This window comes from Erpetoichthys calabaricus, chromosome 14, assembly GCF_900747795.2.
Source record: "Erpetoichthys calabaricus chromosome 14, fErpCal1.3, whole genome shotgun sequence".
In the NCBI taxonomy this organism is placed as follows: Eukaryota; Metazoa; Chordata; class Cladistia; order Polypteriformes; family Polypteridae; genus Erpetoichthys; species Erpetoichthys calabaricus.
The window spans coordinates 71,907,865-71,933,707 of NC_041407.2; the positions used below are offsets into that span (position 1 = coordinate 71,907,865).

General features: G+C 38.9%; 1 protein-coding gene across 1 annotated transcript in view; it reads left to right on the forward strand.

Moving 5' to 3' along the window:
• grik3 (glutamate ionotropic receptor kainate type subunit 3) overlaps positions 1–25,843 on the forward strand; it is a 476,278-nt gene that overhangs the window by 370,403 nt on the left and 80,032 nt on the right. Inside the window, 1 exon segment of the mRNA XM_051936208.1 lies at positions 19,877–20,100. Coding sequence (XP_051792168.1) covers positions 19,877–20,100 — 224 coding nt within the window.

Here is a 25,843-nt window from a genome sequence, read left to right on the forward strand (position 1 = left end):
GCAGCGGTGACAGATAAGGTACAGAGGAGCTTTGGACTGTGCAAATAGAAGAGATGCTCTACCTTATGTCTCATGTTTGTCGTAATGCAACGGAATGGAAAAGAGAACATTAAAGGGCCAAGAATGTGGAAGAACTCACCATACTAGTAAAGCCTTTGCGCAGACACCATCTCTGTCAGGCAGTACATTATTTGGCTGTCAGCACGTGGTGGGCTTGTGATACTTTAGGAATTTAATATTGTGGTGGAAAGTTGTCAGCATGTTGTGTAATTTCTCATCGCTTACGATTCCTAGTCATATAACCTAATTATAAGCCAAATTTTGTTTGTTAGTGGAAAATTAAATTTAATGTTTCATTGCTACACGACTTAAAAACCTAAAGCTGTCAGCTACATGCTGTAATTCATTTTGTAGCAACTGTGGAGGCTGACTTACCAACTTGATCATGAAGACCAAAATTTGTAATGTACAGTGTCCATTGATTCCTTATAGTTGTTATTTAGAATTATTGATAATCCACTTGTATTAATTCACTGCTATTAGACTTGACTGTGCTATGTACAGCTTTGTGCTTAGGCTGCCACTTCATAAAATGACCCTTTAGATGTTCTATCTATCTATCTATCTATCTATCTATCTATCTATCTATCTATCTATCTATCTATCTATCTATCTATCTATCTATCTATCTATCTATCTATCTATCTATCTATCTATCTATCTATCTATCTATCTATCTATCTATCTATCTATCACTGCAGTCTTGAATTTGGAAGATAGTTCAACTGCATATATTATAGTATTATTCATCTGAGCTATGGTTCCCATCTTCTTGTTAGATCTAGGTTTATTGGTTCAGGAATTCCCTTTATTTGTTGAATATTGAAGAGGTTTTTAACTTTTGGCTGAAATGCTGCTAAGTACAAGATAATGGCTTGACCAAAGACAATGCACTAAACCCTTTGGTAATTGAAAGAAAACTAACTACAGCAAAGGGTGTCAGGGAGATCAACAAGGAACTAAATGACTGTAAACAGAGGTGGAGAGGGGGCTTAATTAGAGTAGAGTTTTACTTCCTTTTCAGTCTCCCTTTAACATGCCCCACAGACATTAAGAAACATAAACGGATTAGTTTCTTAGCTGTATATAAGAAATTATCCATCCATCCATCCTTTTCCTTACTCATTTATTCCAATTCAGGATTGCAGAGGACAGAGACTGTCTCAGGCACCTTCATGTGTCCCACCCACACTCAGGTAGGGAAAATTTTGAATGGCCTATCAACCTGATGCACAGATCATTGGCCTGTAAGAGAAGAAACTCCAGAGTATCAAGAGCAAAACTAACAAGAAGAGGGAAAGTGCAGATTCCACATAGGCAGTGTCCAGGTGTGGGATTCAGATCCAGGATTCTGGATCATTCAGGCAGCTGTGCAAACCACTGAGCCTTGCTGTCTACTGGACTGGTTTATGATTTAGCTAAAGTTTATTTTACACCTATCTATATAGTGAATTAATACATTAAAAAATAAAGAAACAGTTTTCATAATAAAGGAAAATGTGAAGGCTTTTGGACATCTTGGTCAAACACTCAGAAATGGTGTTCTCTAATTTCAGGTCATGACCAGGCTATGGTGTGTGGAAGATTAACCCGGCGCAGACAGACACACAGATTCACAAGTCCAAAAACACACACGTTTATTTTGTTCCTTCTTCAGCACAATGCGCACAGTCCACAAACCCCAATAAACTCAGTCCTTTTCTTTTCTTTCCTTTTCTCTTTCTTTTCTTCTGCCGCCTCCACTTCTCTCCCACAAGCTCTGTCCTCTTCCTCCCGACTCCTGCTCCCTGAATGGAGTGAAGTGGCCTCTTTTATACTATCCCCAGAAGTGCTCCAGGTGCTCCCCGATCATCTTCAGGCAGCACTTCCGGGTATGGCGAAAGTGCTGCATGGGAACCCAGATCCTCTTCTGGCAATACTTCTGGGTGTGGTGGAAGTGCTACAGACCAAGGCTCCTGAGCTGACAGGGTAGAGCTTCTAAACCCTGTGGCCGCAATGCGAACCAGGGGAGTTGCCCACTCATGTCCCAGGGGAGGTACTGCTACAGACATGTCCTCTCCTCCGGTCCTCTCCTCAGAAAGGGGGTCCCAACTGGGTAAGACCCCCCGGCCGTCTGCCACAGGTGTTTAGAATATATTTCCATTTTTGATTCACATAAGTGTACTTCCAAATATATTAAAATCAATATTTGAAGGTAAATATGCAAATTAATTTAAGAATACTGCAGGAGTCAGCATCTCTTTATATTTTTGCTTTTCTTTGATGCAATTTCATTTTTGAGCTTTGAGATATATGGAATGCTTTATTTTGTATTAAAATCATTTTCTGACTAACAAATTGAATTTTTTTTATATAGTTTATCCTGTTAACCTAAGTTACGGCTCTAGTTTTTGAATAAGGTAAATAGATTTTGTTGAATGATCAACTAACCCTTTATTATATCCAACATGCATCTTTTAAAATCCAGAACAGAGGCTATTGTTACTACTTTACCACCCTTTTACTGTGTATGTATTTGTAGCAGACTGGCATTCATGGTTAGCTAAGATAAGCGTAATTCGATTGCAGTCAGCATTGTTATACAGGGCAAAAGGCAGGTTCCCTTTACTTTTAAAACATTTTTTAAGAATAACCAAGGAGATACAGTGCTTGCCTAGTACCTAGTACCCTACTTAGTACCTAGTATGCTGCCTAACAGCTTCATAGACATGGGTTCTACTCTTGGCCCGGTCACTCCTTGTGTGTGGTTTAAATGGATTATCATGTCTGTGTGGTGCTATTGTTTCCTCCTAATTACCAAAGACGGATGTGTTTGATTGTTTGACTAGTGATTAGTTTGATGTTGACTGGTGTCACTAAGTTGACTTATGTAACCACCAGGGAGAGCCATACAGTCTAAAACCCAAGACACAGTAATGCCCAAAACACTTTTACAATAAAATAAAAGGCATTTATATATCCTCAGCATGTTTCCAACAAGCATTTTCCAAAGACACAAAATAAACAATGTCTTCCTCCTTTCTCCTCCAGTTAAGTTTTGCCACTGCCTCCCAACTCTGGCTCTTTAATGTAAGTCAGCAGGCTCCCTTTTATGCTGGACCCGGGGTGCCACGCCATGTCTTCCAAGATGCGCTTCTGGACCATAAAGAAAGTACAGAGGACCTCCCCCGACAGCACCCTCTATCAGTATGTAGGGACCCTGACAGGGCTGCATTTCCAGATTCCATATCCCAAACACCACTGTGGGTGTCCTGACTGGGTTCCTATGGGAGGACCACTGCCACCTGGCGTATGGGGGATGGAATTGTTCCTGATTCCATTATATTACTGGTCCATCAATTATTTGATACCAGTCAGACAGAAAGTAATTTTTTGTTCCCACCGGCCAATCCATTTGTCCTTCTGATCTATTCTCCCATTCGGAAATGAAACTATCCACCTTCCCGGCCAAGATCCCTGTTCTCCTCTTACACCCAGTATTACTTAGACTGCATCCACACTACTACAATATTTGTGCAGACTACTGTAAAGTACATCCATCCACACTAAAACCACAGAAAACACATATGTCGTGTTCGTCTGCATACACTAGGCATGCACACACTGAGAGTGAGCATAGACATCTTACCCAAAATCTGTGACAGTGATGGCAACGCTGTTGGCCATGGAATTTATTGCAAAACTGTAGCAACAGGTAAATTATTTGCCTTTTGTGTATGTATGCAGCATTCAGACTGTACAAAGTATAATTTAGATGCAGGGAAGTAACACAACAAACGCCATGGAAATCATCTTTGAGATTCCTCCACCCTCAAACTTGTCCCATGATCTTATGCTTCCAGCCCCTGACATTTGAGAGCCCAAGCCCTTCTTCCTCCCATTCTGCATTCTGACATGCATGAATGACATTCATAAAACTTCATGGAGCATGTAACCCACTCTCTTGAACTGCAGAAAAACAGAAGTGTCGCCTTGATCCAGTCAAGGAAAGGCCATTTTAATAAACACAAAGATAGATATCAGAGCATGATTAAATTTTGTGTTTTCACTCGTTCAACCTAAAACCCTGAGGCTATGTTTTCAGAAGTATACTTTGGAGAGAAGTCTCTGCTTCCATAGGTTTAAAATGCCATGTTAGTGTGGACAAAAGATTAATGTTTGCATTTTAAAATGAAAACGTACTATAGTATTGTGGATGGGGCCTTAGTACATGGGGGTGTGCAAGAGTGTGACATGATGCACCCCAGACGGAGTTGGATGAATATGCATTAGCTTTCTGCATTACTCTGTTGAATTAGGTCTTTCCACAAAATGGAGAGACTAAAAGTATACTCTAGAAAGGCAAAGAAATATTAAGCGGTCATCAACCACATCGTATGTGGAGTTTGTTCACCAAGTGTTTTTGTGAGATTTCCTGGAGTACTCCAGTTTCCACACTTTCATGCATATTTTAAGTGCTGACAACTTTAAGTTCACCTGGTATATATTTACAATGGCCAGGAGTGTGCTCTTTGATCTGCTGGTATCGCATCTAAGGAAAGTTCATGCCTTGTACCCATTACCACCAGAATAGGCCTTTCTCTTACCTCCATTCTGTGTTCGTAGAATCAGATCCAGAAAATGGGAGAACACATTTTGTAGCCTAAAAATGTATATCAGTTGCCATGTTTTTCAGTTTTTATTCTTCTTGCTCTGATTGTTCATTCATAACTAAGCTTTCCATCCATCCATCCATTTTCCAACTCGCTGAATCCAAGCACAGGGTCACGGGGGTCTGCTGGAGCCAATCCCAGCCAACACAGGGCATAAGGCAGGAACCAATCCCAGGCAGGGTGCCAACCCACCGCAGTTTAACAGAAAATGTGATAAAAAAATAAACAACATTTAACAAATGTTTCACTAAGATGCATACTTTTGATAAAAATTGGATGCTAATAGTTCCCCATTAATTAATTGAGTCTCAAATTCAAATTTTAAAACCACTAAAAGCCAACTTGAAATATGTAGCATCACAGTGGCTAGTGGCCAGCTCTCTACAGATGAGCCGAGTGTGTCTGTTTTGCTGACTGCCCATACACTTGCTTTGGGCTTTCATACATCTGCTGTCTTCTGATCACACAGGCTCACAGACCCATATCTGCATTTCTTAATTAAATCTAATTGGCCAATTTCCTGGAAAAGGCAGGACGATGTGATTTTTTTTTAAGAACAAGCATCAATTTTCCTCCTTAATTTTGTTCAATATATTTGTTTTGAGAAAGTTTTTAACTCTTAACCTTATAAACCCTTACAAGTCTGGGGAAAAATTAAAAATACTGTGTCGCAGCAATGTTTTATGCAAATTGAATCTAAGCCTACCCGTTAATTTGACATTTCATTCCATCCTCACTCACGCGCCAGCCTTCGTTTGAGTTGCTGGACCTCTCGCCACGAGCTGAAGCGTAAATCCCCAGTAGCTAGCGATACCTGTTTGTTCATTGATTTTTAAAGTTTGTCCTTTTTTACTGCTTTGCAGGCGCAGCCTTGGGGGACAGCTAGTCCCTTATAAAATTGTTCACTGTAAAAGAACCTCCTGATTATCCATCCATCCATCCATTATCCAACCCGCTATATCCTAACTACAGGGTCACGGGGGTCTGCTGGAGCCAATCCCAGCCAACACAGGGCGCAAGGCAGGAAACAAACCCCAGGCAGGGTGCCAACCCACTGCAGGACACACACAAACACACCCACACACCAAGCACACACTAGGGCCAATTTAGAATGGCCAATCCACCTAACCTGCATGTCTTTGGACTGTGGAAGGAAACCGGAGCACCCGGAGGAAACCCACGCAGACACAGGGAGAACATGCAAACTCCACGCAGGGAGGACCCGGGTAGCGAACCTGGGTCTCCTAACTGCGAGGCAGCAGCGCTACCACTGCGCCACTGTGCCGCCCATAACTAAGCTTTCCTCTGAAATAAAATATGTTTTTAAGTGTAGAATGATACTAAATCAATGGAAACAGACAACATGGGAGACACAGCTACACTTTTCCAGCAGGTATATACTCTACTTATTTATCTCGCTTTCTATAATGTAATCACTAATTATACAGTATTACCAATTTAAAATTTATCTTGATATTCATGGAATGAGTTGCAAAATGAATAGTAATTCAGAGTTTCTGATTCTGCTTTAAAAAGGTCACAGTTTAGAGACCTTGTAGAATAAAGTACTTTCAGAACAGTCAGTCAGTCATTTTCCAACCCGCTATATCCTAACACAGGGTCACGGGGGTCTGCTGGAGGCAATCCCAGCCAACACAGGACTCAAGGCAGGAACAAACCCCGGGCACACACACCCACACACGAAGCACACACTAGGGACAATTTAGGATCGCCAATGCACCTAACCTGCATATCTTCGGACTGTGGGAGGAAACCGGAGCACCCGGAGGAAACCCACGCAAACACGGGGAGAACATGCAAACTCCATGCAGGGAGGACCCGGGAAGCAAATCCAGGTCTCTTTACTGCGAGGCAGCAGTGCTACCACTGCGCCACCGTGCTGCCCACTTTCAGAACATAATTTTAAAAAATCAGTTATTTTAATTCTAATTTAAAATAAAATCACCAGCATGGATGAAGTTTCAAGAATTTTTTTTTGCCATTGTCCCTCTTGATCGTATGTATTTTTACACAAATTGTACACATATATATTGCAAGAAACAAATAAGAGTGAAAGCAGACCCATTTCCCATCAGTCTGGCTTACAATGTCTTGCTGAATGTCCTTCATGGGAATATCCTCAGAGGATGAAGTGGGTCTTGCAGAGGCAGTTGTAATAGACTACATGGTATTTCCTGGAGCAGGTCACATGATACAAGTCAATGGTAAATTGTGCAAAGGGTCAGTTTATTTAGCCACCCAAGTCATTCCTCTGAAACTGGAGGTGACATTGTGGAATTTAAAATGACCACGTAGTGAACAGCAATCCCATATTTATACCCATGTGGGCTTCTGAATCGATGCAGTTTTTGTACAGATGCGAGCCTGCAAAGCAAAGTCTAGCTTTGACTTTCCAAATGTGTACTCCTTGAGGATTTCACAGCCATTTAGGCTGAATGTGCGTAGCATTGAGCAGTAAATACTGTATGGTACAATGGTCCTTAGAGATGACTTAAGGGATATTCTTTGAAAGGTTAAGTTTTGACAATACATTTCATGACAAATTAAGAAAACAGATGAGGAAGTAATGATTCGTATAAATTGTTAGTTGTTAATCATATAAAGAAATCTCATGTGACTAAATCAAAATATCTTAAAATTATTTCACAAGTGCAAAAAAATAACAGAATCTTTCAAATTTGGGTTATCTAGGACACATTTCCTCATAATTTTTATAGGCTCAAACATGAGCAATTTATTTAAAAAGATCAGGCCTTTAGATGGCATCAGGAAACTGAAATCTCCAGTAAATATTTTCAGCAAGATGTCACATCCAAACAGGCACCCAGAATCTACATACAGCGTCAGGAGCTATCTAAAATAAGTGGTGCCATTCGACCTAACAGTGGTGTTATTGTTGGGGCTATATGTGTAACAGGGCATGTGAGAGTGTGTAACTTAATGTGTAAAGGCCCTGTTACACTACACAAGTTTTCCAGTAAATTACAGTCGCAGACTTCAAGTTGGAGCTTTCACAGGGCGCTCCCTTGACCTACGGCTGTGTACTTTGACACCCCCAGTGACTCAGTCAGACCAGTTTTCAGCTTGTCCTGACTAGTCAAACAGGTTTGATTTTGTCTTAAGTTGAAGGGGTTGGCTTTCTTTGTGTTTTCAAGAGCTGACAACCAATGAGCACTCACCCAGAAGTACAATACATACAGTGCATCCGGAAAGTATTCACAGCGCATCACTTTTTCCACATTTTGTTATGTTGCAGCCTTATTCCAAAATGGATGAAATTCATTTTTTTCCTCAGAATTCTGCACACAACACCCCATAATGACAACGTGAAAAAAGTTTACTTGAGGTTTTTGCAAATTTATTAAAAATAAAAAAACTGAGAAATCACATGTACATAAGTATTCACAGCCTTTGCTCAATACTTTGTCGATGCACCTTTGGCAGCAATTAGAGCCTCAAGTCTTGTTGAATATGATGCCACAAGTTTGGCACACCTATCCTTGGCCAGTTTCTCCCATTCCTCTTTGCAGCACCTCTCAAGCTCCATCAGGTTGGATGGGAAGCGTCGGTGCAAAGCCATTTTAAGATCTCTCCAGAGATGTTCAATCGGATTCAAGTCTGGGCTCTGGCTGGGCCACTCAAGGACTTTCACAGAGTTGTCCTGAAGCCACTCCTTTGATATCTTGGCTGTGTGCTTAGGGTCGTTGTCCTGCTGAAAGATGAACCGTCGCCCCAGTCTGAGGTCAAGAGCGCTCTGGAGCAGGTTTTCATCCAGGATGTCTCTGTACATTGCTGCAGTCATCTTTCCCTTTATCCTGACTAGTCTCCCAGTTCCTCCAAACGTGACGCCTGGCATTCACACCAAAGAGTTCAATCTTTGTCTCATCAGACCTAGAGAATTTTCTTTCTCATGGTCTGAGAGTTCTTCAGGTGCCTTTTGGCAAACTCCAGGCGGGCTGCCATGTGCCTTTTGCTAAGGAGTGGCTTCTGTCTGGCCACTCTACCATACAGGCCTGATTGGTGGATTGCTGCAGAGATGGTTGTCCTTCTGGAAGGTTCTCCTCTCTCCACAGAGGACCTCTGGAGCTCTGACAGAGTGACCATCGGGTTCTTGGTCACCTCCCTGACTAAGGCCCTTCTCCCCCGATCGCTCAGTTTAGATGGCCGGCCAGCTCTAGGAAGAGTCCTGGTGGTTTTGAACTTCTTCCACTTACAGATGATGGAGGCCACTGTGCTTATTGGGACCTTCAAAGCAGCAGAAATTTTTCTGTAACCTTCTCCAGATTTGTGCCTCGAGACAATCCTGTCTCGGAGGTCTACTGACAATTCCTTTGACTTCATGCTTGGTTTGTGTTCTGACATGAACTGTCAACTGTGGGACCTTATATAGACAGGTGTGTGCCTTTCCAAATCATGTCCAGTCAACTGAATTTACCACAGGTGGACTCCAATTAAGCTACAGAAACATCTCAAGGATGATCAGGGGAAACAGGATGCACCTGAGCTCAATTTTGAGCTTCATGGCAAAGGCTGTGAATACTTATATACATGTGCTTTCTCAATTTTTTTATTTTTAATAAATTTGCAAAAATCTCAAGTAAACTTTTTTCACGTTGTCATTATGGGGTGTTGTGTGTAGAATTCTGAAGAAAAAAATGAATTTAATCCATTTTGGAATAAGGCTGTAACATAACAAAATGTGGAAAAAGTGATGCGCTGTGAATACTTTCCGGATGCACTGTAGAATGCAGCGGTGACAGATAAGGTACAGAGGAGCTTTGGACTGTGCAAACAGAAGAGAGGCTCTACCTGATGTCTCATGTTTTTTGTGATACAGCGGAATGGAAAAGAGAACATTAAAGGGCCAAGAATGTGGAAGAACTGACCATATTAGTAAAGCCTTTGCACAGGCGCCGTCTTTGTCAGGCAGTACATTATTTGGCTGTAAGCACGTGATGCGCTTGTGATACTTTGGGAATTTAATATTGTGGTGGAGAGTTGTCAGCATGTTGTGTAATTTCTCATCACTTATGATTCCTAGTCGTATAACCTGACCTCCTCAAGGCAACTGCACTCGTCAAGTTTGATATCCGTCTGACTGGAAGTTCTGCAATGTGATACCAGCTTAACTCTACAAGTGTACTGTTTTTTTGTATGCAACATTTTTATCTACTTCTGTCCTTTACTCTCAAAATGGCCTGACTGTCCACCTTTGGATAACCATCATTGACCACGTGAAGACTTGACTTCTGTTAGTTGTTAGTGTATGTTTGCAGTGTTCTGATTCTGTCAAGGAATCCATCCAGTCTGGCACATTTAATATCATATATTGAAAAACAGAGGAAAGAAAGCTTGCTTAGTGGAATAATTACACATGTAAATATGTTAAATATATTTGTGGTCATGTTTTTTTAATGTTAACATTAAATATTTCTTCAGAACAAAACTTGAGCTTTTTCATTTTCTACAGCTTTTCAAACATTCAGCAACCAAAAAGCTCAAAATGTACTAAGTACAATATGCTGCAATCAACATACTCTGATCTTTGATTACACCTTTTAAGCTTTCATTTTTCTGCCAAATTTTCCTGTCTGTCACCCTCTAGAGTTTGCCGCCTTTGCAGAAGTGCAAGTAATTTGTAAGTCTTAGCTGATCAGGACTTTTGAAGAGCAACCAGTAATGTAGTTTAACAACTATGTTCTGCAGTCATCTGTCTTCATACAAAGAAGGGCTTTTCTTTTCTGTGATCACAGTGACAGAGAGCACTACAAAGGCCCTGTCTGTGTGATCAATAATAGTACACGTAGTGCACATAAACATATACTTAGAAGTTGGTAAGGAAGAATAATTTTTTGGTGATGTTTAGTTATTAAGATTGTTAGAGAGCTGAGGGAAAATTAATTAATGGCTACAGAACAGAAGTCATGCTTTTAAAACTTTCACAGATATGCCAGCTTGTACTTTAACAAAGTGGTGTATAATTAATTCCTTTCTCACACTGCATCTTTGACTTTTATTGAAGTTTATGCTATCTGTTTTTCTATGCAAAATATACTTTTCACAATTGCTGACTGTGACACTGACATTCCTCATACCATATTTAAGAGATTGTAATGGCAGCCACTAGCTTCTTTCACAGATGTATACCCTGATAACAAGACTGAAATTGGCAGACATTGTGGTGTAGTGGTTAAAGCTAAAGTTGTGGGTTCGAGTCCCACTAGTGATACTGTGTGACCCTGAGCAAGTCACTTGACCTGCCTGTGGATAAGCCAAACAAAATGTAACTAATTGTATCATAAATGTAAGTTCCTTTGAATAAAAGCATCAACCAAACAAGTAAATGTAAAATGTAAATGAATCATATACTGTAAAATGTATCGTACTGTATATTTGTGTACAAACTTAAAAAAGAATTTGATTAAACATAGCCATATACATAATAAAGACAAAATGTTGCCTATGATGTTTAATGTGAAGAAGGTGTGTATATAATACACTTGTCATTTAATTTAAATGTTTCTTTGGATTGCTTTTCAGTGTGCTGTTTACCTAAGACTCATTTACAGAATCACGACTGGAAACAATTTTAAAATGGGATAGTTATCAGTATCCCATATAGTGTGTTATGAATTTACATATTTAATCATTCAAATTAAATTTCCAATCAGATTGCAAATTAGTTATCAATTTATACCATACATCATCTATGAAATTACAAAAACAAGCATTTTTAACCTTCCTATTAAGTTCAGAGTGGCTGGAAGCAGAGGGCCTGTCTTGGAAGTATTGGGCACCAGGTGGGAACCAAACTTAGCAATCATATCGCTTACTTGTTAAACAAATACCTCAGCTTTTATATCTGCGAAATACACAAGAACATTTCTTTGATGTGTTTTGTGAACCTCAATAGGACTGTTATTCTAGATCTTGTTATATTTGAATTGGAACATCAAGTCAAACAGGATTTTTAGTAAAAGAGCTGCAGAGATGAGCTAATTTTTCATTATGAGATTTTGCAAGAGAGCTGTCAGGGGTGTTGCAAAATTCTGATACTTTAAAAAGAAACCAAGTACAAACTGGAAATATAATTGTTACATTATAAAAAAAGAGGAAAACTGAGCTTCCAACTATAAACTGAGAAAACCTTTTCATCATCTACAATATAAGGTACATTTTGCAGATTTTATATAACTAACAGTAACTTTAACATGAAAAGAATATCACACACTTCTTTATTGCACTACAAAATCAAATGACCCGGCTGTATTATCGTAGTATTTCCCTCTACTTACCCTTTACCTGTTTTCTCAAGGGTAAATGTTCTCGTCAGGTTCGTTATCGGGTTGGTCTACTGTTGCACTTTAAAATGATAATACACACATACATAGATTCACACACACTCAGACCCTAACCACAACAGTGCCCTACAAATGACTCACACACAGTTGGCTAACTTTTAGCACTTAAAAACCACACAAATGCTTTAAGTATAACACAACTTGTCACTCTCTCAGCACATCAAGAGACTTATTTATTTATCGGCACGGACAACGTATGATGTTTTAAATAGACCTCAGACCTAAATGTTACTTTTGGTCTCCAAGAAAATATTAAAACATACAAAGACTCAGTATCCTTGACTATAGGCCATTTATCAGCCAAGAATACCTTCTTATCATACTGCCCCCTAACTATTGAGCGGCGCCTCACTCTCAGCCTTAAAACCCCGCAGCACAGAGCTAATGGCAAAATCTCCAGCTACGCCAGGTGCTCTTAGAAATCTACCTTATTACTTCAATCACTCTAGACATTAAAACAAAGCATAGAAAGTTAAAAGCAGCATGGTATTTATTACAAGAATAATAATATTACCACTGGAACAAAGAATAGAAAATAAGTCCTGATAGGAAAGTCTGAATATATATAGTCTTTAGGAAAAGCTTACGAAAAAGTTGAAATGACAAGGATGAATGTCCCAGGGAGGCGTTTCATTTAGCAATGGATGTTCATGATGCCTTTCTGACGACCAATGTCGTCTTTGTCTGTTCCTCTTCTTCTTCTCCTCCTCCCTCCTGCTCTTTCTTCTTCTTCCTCCTCCTGTTCTCTCTTCTTCCTTCTTCTCCAAACCAAGGCATATTTATTATGAAATATCATGCCTTGGTTACACAACACATGAACCTGATTGGCTGGCTGTCAATGTGACAATGTGAATTGCTCAAACTCTTTCCCAGATAATAAAGTTCTTTGATATTGCCTGTTTCCCTTTCCCAGGCCATAAATCCCAGATGTCCATCCATAAAGTAATCAATAGCCTGGGGTGTCAGCAGAGCATCCTTTCCCGGGTTGTAAAATAATTGAGCCCCAGAATGTCTTCCTTTCAATGTAGAAAACAGCTGTTTGAAAGTGAGGTGTGACAAAACCTGCTTTGATCTGTCTTATTTCATCTGTTATCTTGTCTCGAACAAAATATAATGGAAACCAAAATGTACAGATTTTATACACCATAACACCCGGCTTTCTGTCTTGTGATGCCAAATGCTTTATCATGGGAAAGGCTTTTTGGGGACCTCTCTTTATTAACATAAATCCGCTTTTATCAAATGTAAATATTCTTTTCCTGTAGATCCACAGCCATATGTTATACCTCTGTCACTACCCCCATTTGCCTGTTCTTACATTTACCAACATTTAGAGATCTACTGTTTACAGGCACTTGGTCCCAGGACTATACTCCAGTAGCATTTGTCAGTAGCTCTCTCTCAAATTTTACCCTGTAATTTATTTTTATGAGCATTCATTCTCCCTCTTTTTACCTTACTCTTGATTGTAAAAACATTTGCAAGCAGGTGAACCGGCTTAATAACATTCGATCTTCTACATAATGTATAAATGAAAGCCAACAGAATGTGGCAACCACACCATACAGCCAGATAGTACTGGGTGGTTAGTCTCTCAGGTGGTGCTTAATCTTGAATTTACTTGAAATCTGGTCATTTAAAGCATTCTCAGTAACTTATGCTCTCCCTTGAAGACTTTTCTCTCTCTGTCTCGCCTTTGGTCTCTCTGTGATTTTATACAATGGTCCTGTCCCATTTGTCTGGGCTTGCGAATCTACAATCTGTCTCTCCTCCCCTGACTCTATTCCTGAGAGAGGTTCGTGCACTTAAGATCTTGTCTACAGAAGAGGTGTTTTCACCCTTTATCCTGTTGTCTCGACACTTCTGAATCGTACTTGTGTTACTTTGCAGTCAAAACCCGTACTAGTACTTGATCACTACGTCAGAGCTTTGACACTCACAGCAGAGGCACTTCTAAGAAGCAATTTGAATAACCTGGCATCTAGAAACAGAAGGGGGTGTTGGGTTTTCTAATTAAGCACTCTTGTGAAACCAGTCAGAAGCAGACCTCAAGGAGGGAGTTGGTGGAGTTATAGTGAAGCACTCTGATAAAATACAGCAGATGACACATACTATAAACTCTGGAGTAACAATGGGTAGAATGTTCAAACTCCACACAGACAATGACCAGGCCAGAATTTAAACGAAAGACCCCGAAGCATTGAGAGAGCAGCACTCTAAGCACTGCACAACCGTTCTGATTTGTTCCATTTTTGCAAAAAACAAGAAATGTTGATCTGTAAAAGGTACAATATTGAATTACATTTTTAAACATATTGTGTAGAAGGTATATTTAGAAAAATCTGGCCAACAAAAACATGTTTCTCTCACTTTTTTTGCGATTGCCATTGCTTTATTAATGAAATAGATTACTTACACTGGGTTAATGTCTCTCTCAGATATTCTGTACATTGGGCTTTTAATTTTACCTTATACTGTATAAACTAATTTATTTGCATTCATTATTAAATTACAAGGTCTACAACAATGTTAAAAGGGCATTATAGAAAAAGTGGTAAATATACAATGGGTCTTGTTAAACTTGATTAGTTATAATTAATGCTTCCATTAATCCTGCTCTGATGCTATTATTAATAAGACCTAAGCTGTTCATTTGTTACCGTCTCATGGTAATTAATCATTGGCACTAACTAGACAAAGAATGGCTACTGAGCAATATGACTTTATTTGTTTTCTTTTTTAAACAAACCTCCTTTTTATATTACAGAACTTTAATTCCATATGTCCTAATGAATTAATCAAGATATTATGGTTAGTGTCACTATAAAAATAAATATTTTAATGTATGGCTGACACATAGCTAGAAGTACAAAGTGTACCTAAGAGGATATATATCAATCTAATATATAAAGGTGAATGTGTATTTGTGTGTCTGTATGTAAAAATCACCTAAAATCGCCAAATTCTGCACAGATTCCCCCAGCTTGCACCCTTAACCAGGACAGCACTGGTGTCACTCCTAAGGTAAAATAATTTGAAGAAGTAAAGCTACTTTGACAAACTTTATTATAATTGCATTTATGAGAAATGTTTATGTTTTAAATATTGCCATATTGTTTGCATTCATACAACATTTTTAAAAAATCCTAATTTTCAAAAATTGCTTTGTGTATAACAGCTTACCATAATTTTGATTCATTTATATTTTACATATAGTGCCATATGTTGATAAAAATGTGATAAACTTTAATTGTTTTAGCATTTTTAAAATTACACTATATGAACATAAGTATTTTGACGCCTGACCGTTACACCAACAGGGACTTTAATGACATTGCATTTAAGTACATAGACTTTAATATGGAATTTGTCCACCCTTTGCAGCTATAACAGCTTCCACTGTTCTTGGCTCACATTCCATTTCATCCCAAAGGTGTTCAGTGGGGTTGAAGTCAGGGCTCTGTGTGGGACAGTTAAGTTCTTCCACACTAAACTCATCCAACCATGTCTTGATAGATAGATAGATAGATAGATAGATAGATAGATAGATAGATAGATAGATAGATAGATAGATAGATAGATAGATAGATAGATAGATAGATAGATAGATAGATAGATAGATAGATAGATAGATAGATAGATAGATAGATACTTTATTAATCCCATGGGGAAATTCACGCACTCCAGCAGCAGCATACTGATAAAAAACAACATTAAATTAAAGAGTGATAAAAATGCAGGTATAAAAAACAGCCCCACACCATTATCCCTCCTCCACCAAACTTCACAGTTGGCATGATGCAGTCAGAAAGGTAATGTTCCCCTGGCATCCGCCAAACCCAGACTCGCCCATCTGACTGCCAAACAGAGAAACATGATTCATCACTCCATGGAATACGTTTCCACTGCTCCACAGTCCAGTAGCTGTGTGCTTTACACACGGCTCCATCCTACACTTGGCATTGGACTTGGTGCATGCAGCTGTTTGGGCATGGAAACCCATTACGTGAAGCTTCCACTGCACAGTGCTTACATTGATGCCAGTAGAAGTCTGGAACTCTCCAGCTATGGAATCAGAAGAGCGTTGGCGACTTTTACACATCATAAACACCTTAAGCAGCCGTTGACCCCGCTCTGTGACTTTATGTGGTCTTCCGCTTCATGGCTGAGTTGCTGTTATTCCTAAACGTTTCCACTTTCCAATAATACCACTTACAGTTGACCATGGAATATCTATCAGAGATGAAATTTCACAAACCTTCTTATTGCAAAGGTGGCATCACAGTTCTACGCTTGAAGTCACTGACCTCTTCAGAACGACCTATTTTGTTTCACAAATATTTGTAAATGGAGATTGCATGGCTAGGTGCTTGGTTTTATATACTGTACCTGTGGCAATGAGTCTGATTGAAACACCTGAATTCAATAATTAAGAGGCTTGTCCAAGTACTTTTGTTCATATAGTGCTGTCTTTATCCAGAACTGGAATTCCATTCATCCATATTCTATCCCATTTAATGTTATGTATATCCAGAGAAGTTTAAAGACTATCCTAGTAGGATCAGGAGCAAGGTAGGAACCACTTCATTGCAGGGAACTGTCCAGAGCAGATATATATTTCTTTTTACCATATAAAATCACTATGTACACCATAAATAATTTTAATAAATGAAAACATTCACATCTTGGTTAATCTTCCTCTTTAATTGTATTTAATGAAGAGACACAATGGAATAGGCATGCAACCATGTTGATGGAGTTTTGGGTGGTAGCATGAGTTTCTGTTTGCACAGCAGATTCACGTGAAATATCAGACACCTTACAAATACTGTAGAGCAGGGAGCCCTTGAAGTGAGAAGCCATATTCAGAAACACAAATTATGATTGATAATGCCTTAAGAACATTGCTGGATACCCGCATGCAATTAAGAAATTACATGTAATACATCACTTGCTTGGATTGCTCATTATGATACCAGAATTACTATAACATATTTGCATATCATACAAATCATAAATCATGTTGTTGAAATTATTTGTCCTTTCTAGTGTCTTAAATATGAATTACTGAACTGTGTCCTCATGAAGGTCAAATAGATGTAATCAAGCAGAAAATGAAGAAGACGAACTAATAAAAACAGAATTGTCGACTCTAGTAAACTTGCCTAATTTATCATTAAGGCAATATTTAAATACTTTTTTTTTATTTTATGACCTCAAACATTATGCCAATATTTGCATTATTATAAATTAGAACTATATTTTTTTAAAACAGAACACAGCCCCTGAGCATCAAGATTTCTTCAAACGGGGCACATCATGTCATTGTATTCCTGGCTGATTCTTTAATAGAAGAATATCAGACTTACTGTATAGTTACTTTACATTATAAGGTATCTGAGCTCAACTTACACCATACAGGCATTCTTCCCCAAAAGAAAGTGAACAAATAAATTGATCAAATAAATTAAGCTAGAAAAAAATAAATCTATAACTCCAGCTTATACCATTATGTCTGTCGTAATAGTTTTAGTTCTAGAGTGTAGCTGGCACCCAAGTATGAGACATCTAGAGGGTGCTGCCACATTGATAAGGTCTGTAGCATTGTCTAGCAAAGTGTTACTAAACAACTGAGTCATCTCTAATGCGCACATTAGTATTTGAAGAGGACGGACGGACGGACGGACGGACGGACAGACAGACAGACAGACAGACAGACAGACAGACAGACAGACAGACAGACAGACAGACAGACAGACAGACAGACAGACAGACAGACAGACAGACAGACAGATAGATAGATAGATAGATAGATAGATAGATAGATAGATAGATAGATAGATAGATAGATAGATAGATAGATAGATAGAATTCTGCAGATATACAGTACTGGTAGCAGGAAATGTCCAAATCAGCTTCTGCTAGCATTGTTGTCATTGTTTTTTGGCTTTTCCAAAACAACTTACAAGATTCTGTCTGTTTTCTGGTCTTTGCACAGACATTTATCACATACTTGTAAAATGAGTTGCTCTTAGTTAGTCAAAGAATGGAGCTGAACTGGTGTTATGCTCTGCCTAAGGTGGACTGTTAATTCATTTAAATAAAAAATCAAAATCTAAAAATACAAAGTACAAAATCATAAACACAATTCCATGAATGCAAAAATTTTAAGTGATATGTAACTAAAAGGCAGTGTGGACCACTGGGTGCGTACGGCCACCCTAACCCGACACAAGTACTGCACAGCACACACATTTTATTTACATTCAGGGAAGGGTTTCTTCTTTGCTCCCCCAAAATACAGCGCAATGTTCACAACATCAGTACCAAATGCACAGTCCAGCACAAAAGCCTTTCCTTTTTCTTTCTCTCTTTCCGCCTCCACTTGTCTCTCAGCAAGCTTCGTCCTCTTCCACCTGACTCTGGCTCCCCAAATGGAATGAGGTGGCTCCTTTTAAGCTGGTCCTGGGAGTGTTCCAGGTGGCTCGTTAGTCAGACCTGGAATCACTCCCAGGTGTGGTGAGAGCCCAATGGGGGGGCTCTGCAGTTCCCCTAGCCCCCTAGCAGCCCCCGTGGAACCCAACAGGGCTGTGCCATGCTCCAAGTCCCAGCATGTTCTGTGGGAATCCATGGTGCCACAGCCGCCTAGTAGGGCTGCCCTCTAGCGCCCCAGGGGAGGTAATGCCTCAGAGATGCTCTCTCCCCTAGTCCTTCCATCCTGTTGGCATCCCAGCCGGGTAATGGAAGAGGCCACCTGTCACAGCAGTTAAATTAATTCAAAGTTACAGTCAAAATTCAGAAAGGAATATAAAGACTTCTAAATAGTAAAGAGACCACAAATTTGAGAAAAAGAGGAACCCCAAGACAAATAAAGCAGACAAATGCCACAGCAAAGTACCTATGGTAGCAAGTTTCTTAACTAGGATTCTCTGGTAGTTTCTGACTCCATTAAGGCCACACTTGAGAGCCCTAAGATTGGGTTAAGGAAGTGAGAACAAAGAGACAACACAAGATTAAAAGCAAACCAACAGCAAATGATGATAAGCTACAAATATAACAAAGAAGTGGTGATAAAATACAAAAATAACAAAATCAACATCAAGACAAAACAGCCATCTTGACCACCAACAACACTGTGGTCAAATATCTAATGTTTTAGACACCACTATATATAACACTTCACCTAAAATTATCGCCAACTGAATTACATTCATTTTCAGATGTTAAATTCAACCAAGTTATGTGTTATTGTATTCATACATAAATAACTGACCTAATTTATTATGCCTTTATTTGGTATGTTGTAAATTTATACAGAAATATGTTAATGGTAATTTTCTTTTTTTGTCACTGTGGGGAGGTAGAGATAATCTGATGTTTACAAAAATAATGTTTATACATTAGGCATTTCACAGTTTTAATTACAGCACTTTTAAAATTAGTCAGGCATTTAATAAAGTGAAATTCCAAATTGCATGGTATAACACAAAAATTGAAAGGTTAATGCATTTCCTAGAATAAAAAATGCTTTGAGAGTTGCCTTAATGTGTAAGATTGGTAATATAATGGAGATGAAGAAATGTCTTTGTAAACCATTTATGAAAATTCTTAATTGTGAGGATCCACAGTACTGTACTATATGTGAATATACAAATAAACAACATTTTCCAAAGAAACAATATTTAATATGTGCATTTTTTTTCCAATTATATTAACCAAAATAGCATTTTCCAATGCATTCTGTTAAATTATTACTGTTTTTTTTTTTCTTGTATATTTCAGAAAGCTGACCTTGCTGTTGCACCACTTACTATTTCTTATATTCGAGAAAAAGTGATTGACTTTTCCAAGCCTTTCATGACCCTGGGAATAAGCATTTTATACAGAAAACCAAATGGTACCAATACTGGAGTCTTTTCATTTATGAATCCGCTGTCACCAGACATTTGGATGTACGTTCTCCTTGCCTACCTGGGAGTTAGCTGTGTTCTTTTTGTGATTGCAAGGTAATGCTTCATTCTTATATGTTTTTTCCTTGATATTTGGGTGTACTGCTTTTTAAAATAATAAGTGTGAAAATCTTGAGGTGACCGAAATGTTGAAAAGAGGCTAGAGAAGCAAACTTTTCTAAACAAGATGACAAAATATGCCTGCTTCTAAGGTTCAAAGGATGGCTTTCCAGCAAAATAAGTTCATCTATGTGAGACGCATAACCTTCTTACTCTTTTTCTGATAGCCAAAGATTATCTTTATTTATTAGTCAACAGTTAGACAAGACAAAGTGGGACAATCACAAGCACTCCATCTGTGTTTGCCAGCAAGCTGCATAAATCCAAGACAAGTCAATAATGTTCTCTTTTTCATTTCCTGTAATTACATTAATTGAAGGTTATTTTCTGGATGCACTAATATTATAAAGTTTTTAAACATCAATTAAATTGTTTCCATGCTTATCTGTATGAGCCACTACTTACCTAAGTAAAATTCTAAGCCGTTTCTGTTGATAAGAAATCCTTAAAAACTGGGTGAGCCCATGTAAATCTAAGCAAGTAAAAACAGAAATGATTGTAAGTATACGATAATCAAGGGAAATGAAATAACCAAGGGCAGCCAGCAATTTGCAAATAACATCTACAGTACCTAGTCAAATCACACTGAATCAAATAGATGAATAGGTGAACTGAAATGTAAATACCACACAATAATGAAATGGCAACATTAAAACAAAAACAAAAAAAAACATTATAACAAAAATGTAAATTAACAGCACATCATTTCTAACAAAATATTATCCCATAACAAAAAATAATAATAAAAAAACATTGCTGAATGCTATTAGAATGTCACATGTGCACACTGGCTGGCAATGCTTCTTCACATCTCCAAAGTCCTGCATTCAGACCTCAGCCTAGTCACCTTCAGGTCTACTTTCATGGGTTATTCCACCTTTCCCCCATATCCTGGGTTACATTGGTTTGTGACTCTAAATTGGCCTTATATAATGAGTGCGACCGGCAACAACAGCTTGGCAACACATCTGGAGGTGGCTTCTGTCACACTGCATTGGCATAAGTGGGCTGAAAAAGTGTTTGAATGAATTTTATTAGGTACAACCCTTTAAGCCAAGCAGTAGAAGACAGAAGTGGAGATATACTTTAAATCTTGTGGACAGCTTGACATAAGTGCTTTAGACTTTGTTAAAACTGTTGGCATCAGATTCAGTAGTGGAAGAATCGCAGAAACTCCCAGCCTAATAAGGCTATGTCCAACACTACTACATTTTGTTTAAAAACACAGACAGCAGTCTCCATGTTTCCTAGTTTCTCCGAAATATTGAGTATCCATGGGGCAGAGTTGCCATAAGTATACACCAGCTTTTGCGTCAAGTTGTCTTTTATAAATCCTGACTTTGTGTGGGAAGTTGCGTACACACATTTCAAGCCTCTTTTTAGTATGCAAGCTTTATAAATGAGGCCCCAACAATAATTATAAAATATCAATGACTTGGCCTTGTCCTCTTCTCTCCCAAATGGTGCTGTAGCATTGGTAGGTATGTGAATGTGAACCAGTTTTTACATTTGCCGTGAACTCTGGGCGTTGCACACCAGAAAGGCTATGCCTGGGTGAAGCAAGAATCAAGATCTATTGAAAAAATATATCACTGAATTAATTTAAAATTTTAATATTTTTTAATGTAAGAGATAATAAATAGGAAATTCAAAATCTGATTATTTAATCTGTTTTCAGTATTGTTCCTTTCATAAGCATATTCATAATCTACAGCAACCACCCTAATCTGTTTAAATTCTACCCATAACACCCACTCCTGCTTCACATGTAAGTATACAGTTAGGTCCATAAATATTTGGACAGAGACAACTTTTTTCTAATTTTGGTTCTGTACATTACCACAATGAATTTTAAATGAAACAACTCAGATGCAGTTGAAGTGCAGACTTTCAGCTTTAATTCAGTGGGGTGAACAAAACGATTGCATAAAAATGTGAGGCAACTAAAGCATTTCTTTAACACAATCCCTTCATTTCAGGGGCTCAAAAGTAATTGGACAATTGACTCAAAGGCTATTTCATGGGCAGGTGTGGGCAAGTCCGTCATTATGTCATTATCAATTAAGCAGATAAAAGGCCTGGAGTTGATTTGAGGTGTAGTGCTTGCATGTGGAAGATTTTGCTGTGAACAGACAACATACGGTCAAAGGAGCTCTCCATGCAGGTGAAAGAAGCCATCCTTAAGCTGCGAAAACAGAAAAAAACCCATCTGAGAAATTGCTACAATATTACGAGTGGCAAAATCTACAGTTTGGTACATCCTGAAAAAGAAAGCAAGCACTGGTAAACTCAGCAACGCAAAAAGACCTGGACATCCACGGAAGACAACAGTGGTGGATGATCGCAGAATCATTTCCATGGGGAAGAGAAACCCCTTCACAACAGCCAACCAAGTGAACAACACTCTTCAGGGGGTAGGCGTATCGATATCCAAGTCTACCATAAAGAGAAGACTGCATGAAAGTAAATACAGAGGGTGCACTGCAAGGTGCAAGCCACTCATAAGCCTCAAGAATAGAAAGGCTAGATTGGACTTTGCTAAAGAACATCTAAAAAAGCCAGCACAGTTCTGGAAAAACATTCTTTGGACAGATGAGACCAAAATCAATCTCTACCAGAATGATGGTAAGAAAAAAGTATGGAGAAGGCGTGAAACAGCTGATTATCCAAAGCATACCACATCATCTGTAAAACACGGTGGAAGCAGTGTGATGGCTTGGCCGTGCATGGCTGCCAGTGGCACTGGGACACTAGTGTTTATTGATGATGTGACAGAGGACAGAAGCAGTCGAATGAATTCTGAGGTGTTCAGAGACATACTGTCTGCTCAAATCCAGCTAAATGCAGTCAAATGGATTGGGTGGCATTTCATGATACAGATGGACAATGACCCAAAACATACAGCCAAAGCAACCCAAGAGTTTATTAAAGCAAAGAAGTGGAAAATTCTTGAATGGCCAATTCAGTCACCTGATCTTAACCCAATTGAGCATGCATTTCACTTGTTGAAGACTAAACTTCAGACAGAAAAGCCCACAAACAAACAGCAACTGAAAGTCGCTGCAGTAAAGGCCTGGCAGAGCATTAAAAAGGAGGAAACCCAGCATCTGGTGATGTCCAGGAGTTCAAGACTTCAGGCTGTCATTGCCAGCAAAGGGTTTTCAACCAAGTATTAGAAATGAACATTTTATTTCCAGTTACAGTATTTAATTTGTCCAATTACTTTTGAGCCCCTGAAATGAAGGGATTGTGTTCAAAAATGCTTTAGTTGCCTCACATTTTTATGCAATTGTTTTGTTCACCCCACTGAATTAAATCTGAAAGTCTGCACTTCAATTGTATCTGAGTTGTTTCATTTGTGAATTTCCCATTGGGATTAATAAAGTATCTATCTATCTATCTATCTATCTATCTATCTATCTATCTATCTATCTATCTATCTATCTATCTATCTATCTATCTATCTAAAATTCATTGTGGTAATAATGTACAGAACCAAAATTAGAAAAAAGTTCTCTCTGTCCAAATATTTATGGACATAACTGTATGCTACACAACTGGATGAAGCAATAATCTGTAGAAAAAGGCTGTCAAGGAGTAGTTTACAGAGCTGGTTGTCACTGAAGACTGGTTTGGTTTATTTAAGTAATAGCTTGTGTACAATATGATGTAACAAATTATCCTGCCAGAAAATGACTGAGAATTTTTTACATGTACTGTAGAAGGAAACACTCTGATGAAATGGGTAGATTGACATTTGCCAAATGTTTATAATTATGAATGACACAAAACAATTGAATGCATGACAATGTGTGTAACACTCAACAAATCAAAGTAATAAACACCAGTACAACAGTGTCATGTTTATGAAAAAATCACTAAGACTAATGGAACAGACAACGGCATAGTGCTTTATTGCAAAGCCACCACTGATCTCATCTCACACACTTGGTGAGTGACTTCTCAGGTTCAGAATGGACCCTATTCCCTTTTCTGGCCAGGAGACCATTAATAATGGAAAGTCAGCAAGGGAGCTGTAATATTCCCCTTACACACCAGGATGTGGACACAGAAGGATGCTGCAGCAGTAATTACACTGGGGCTGGTGTCCCAGTGGCCTTGGGGCAACGCCCTGTTGGGGCCTGGGAAGCTGAAAGGACAGGAGACTGGGGTGGTTGCCTGCTATGAGCAGAGCTTCCCCCTGTACACTGAGCAGCAGCATCTCGTCTAGCAAGGCTTAGTTTGGATAGCCACAGGGCAGCAGGAAGTTGTGGTCACAAGGGGCTGCCCTGTTGGGTTCTATGGGGGCTGCCAGGGGGAGCTGTCGGATATTGACTGCACAAGGAATGGTGGGTCCCTACCTGGCCCAGATGTACTACCTATGGGTGATTGATTGAGCATCTGAAGTACTCCTGGGTCAGGTGATTAAACAAAGCCCTCCACTTGGCCCAGGGAGTCAGAGTCGGAAGAGGAGCTGGACAACACTTACTGGGAAAAAAGAGTGGAGTAGAAAAGCAAAGAAAATGGTTGGACTGGATTGAATAGAATTGTGTACTACTGAGGAAAAGAAGGCTTCAGACGTACTGTTTGAAAATAAAAATAACCTTTGTTGAACCAGGGACTTTCCTTATGTAGTTGTGTCTGGGGTTTGGGCCTCAGTGGCACCCCTCACTAGTCACACCACACAAGCACTTTTGTTGAAATTGTGAGTCAACCAAACCTCGACTTTTTTGAGATGCTATAGAACACTGTAGTATTCATTTAAAATTAGGACACACTAAGAATACACAAAGCCCATAGAGTAGTGCCTAGTCCAGGATTTGTTCGACTCTGGAGCTTTAAGATGGCAGTTTTAACCACTGCAGCACTATGTCACACTTTTTTACTATAATAAACAAGGATATATAGCGCCTTTGCCAAGTATTCAGACTCTTTCACATTTTTCACATTTTGTTATGTTGCAGTCTTAGGCTAAAATCATGTAAATTCATTTTCCCTTCATTATGCAACACCCAATACCCAAAATGGCAAAGCAAAAATAACATTTTTGAAAAATGTAAATGCTTATTAAAAATTAAAATGTTAGCTGTGACATTGACCTAGATATTCAAACTTTTGACTCACTAATTTGTTGAAGTACCTTCAGCCTGGAGTCTATGACTCAACAAGCTTCACACATCAGGACTTAAGGATTTTCTGCCAGTCTTCTGTGCAGATCCTCACAAGTTCTGTGATGTTAGATGGAGACTGTCGGTGAACAGCTGTTTTCAGGTTTGTTTATAGATGTTTGACTGGGTGCAAGTCTAAGCTCTGGCTGGGCCACTGAACAACATTCATAGAATTGACAATCCTGTGTTGTCTTTGCTTTGTGCTTCGGGTTATTGTCCTGTTAGAAGGTGAACCTTTGGCCCAATTCAAGATTTATTGTCCACTGGAGCAGATTTTCAATAAGCATAATTTTGGGCTTTGCTCTATTCAGCTTTCCCTAAACCCTGTCAAGTCTCCCTGTCCCTGTGACTGAAAAACACCCCCACAGCATGATGCTGCCACCACCATCTTTCACCACCATTGCAATAGTATTACATAGATGATGATCAGTGTTTGGTTTCCTCCAGGCATGACATTTAAAATTGAGACCAAAGAGTTCAATCTTGGTATCATCAGACTGGAGCATCTTGTT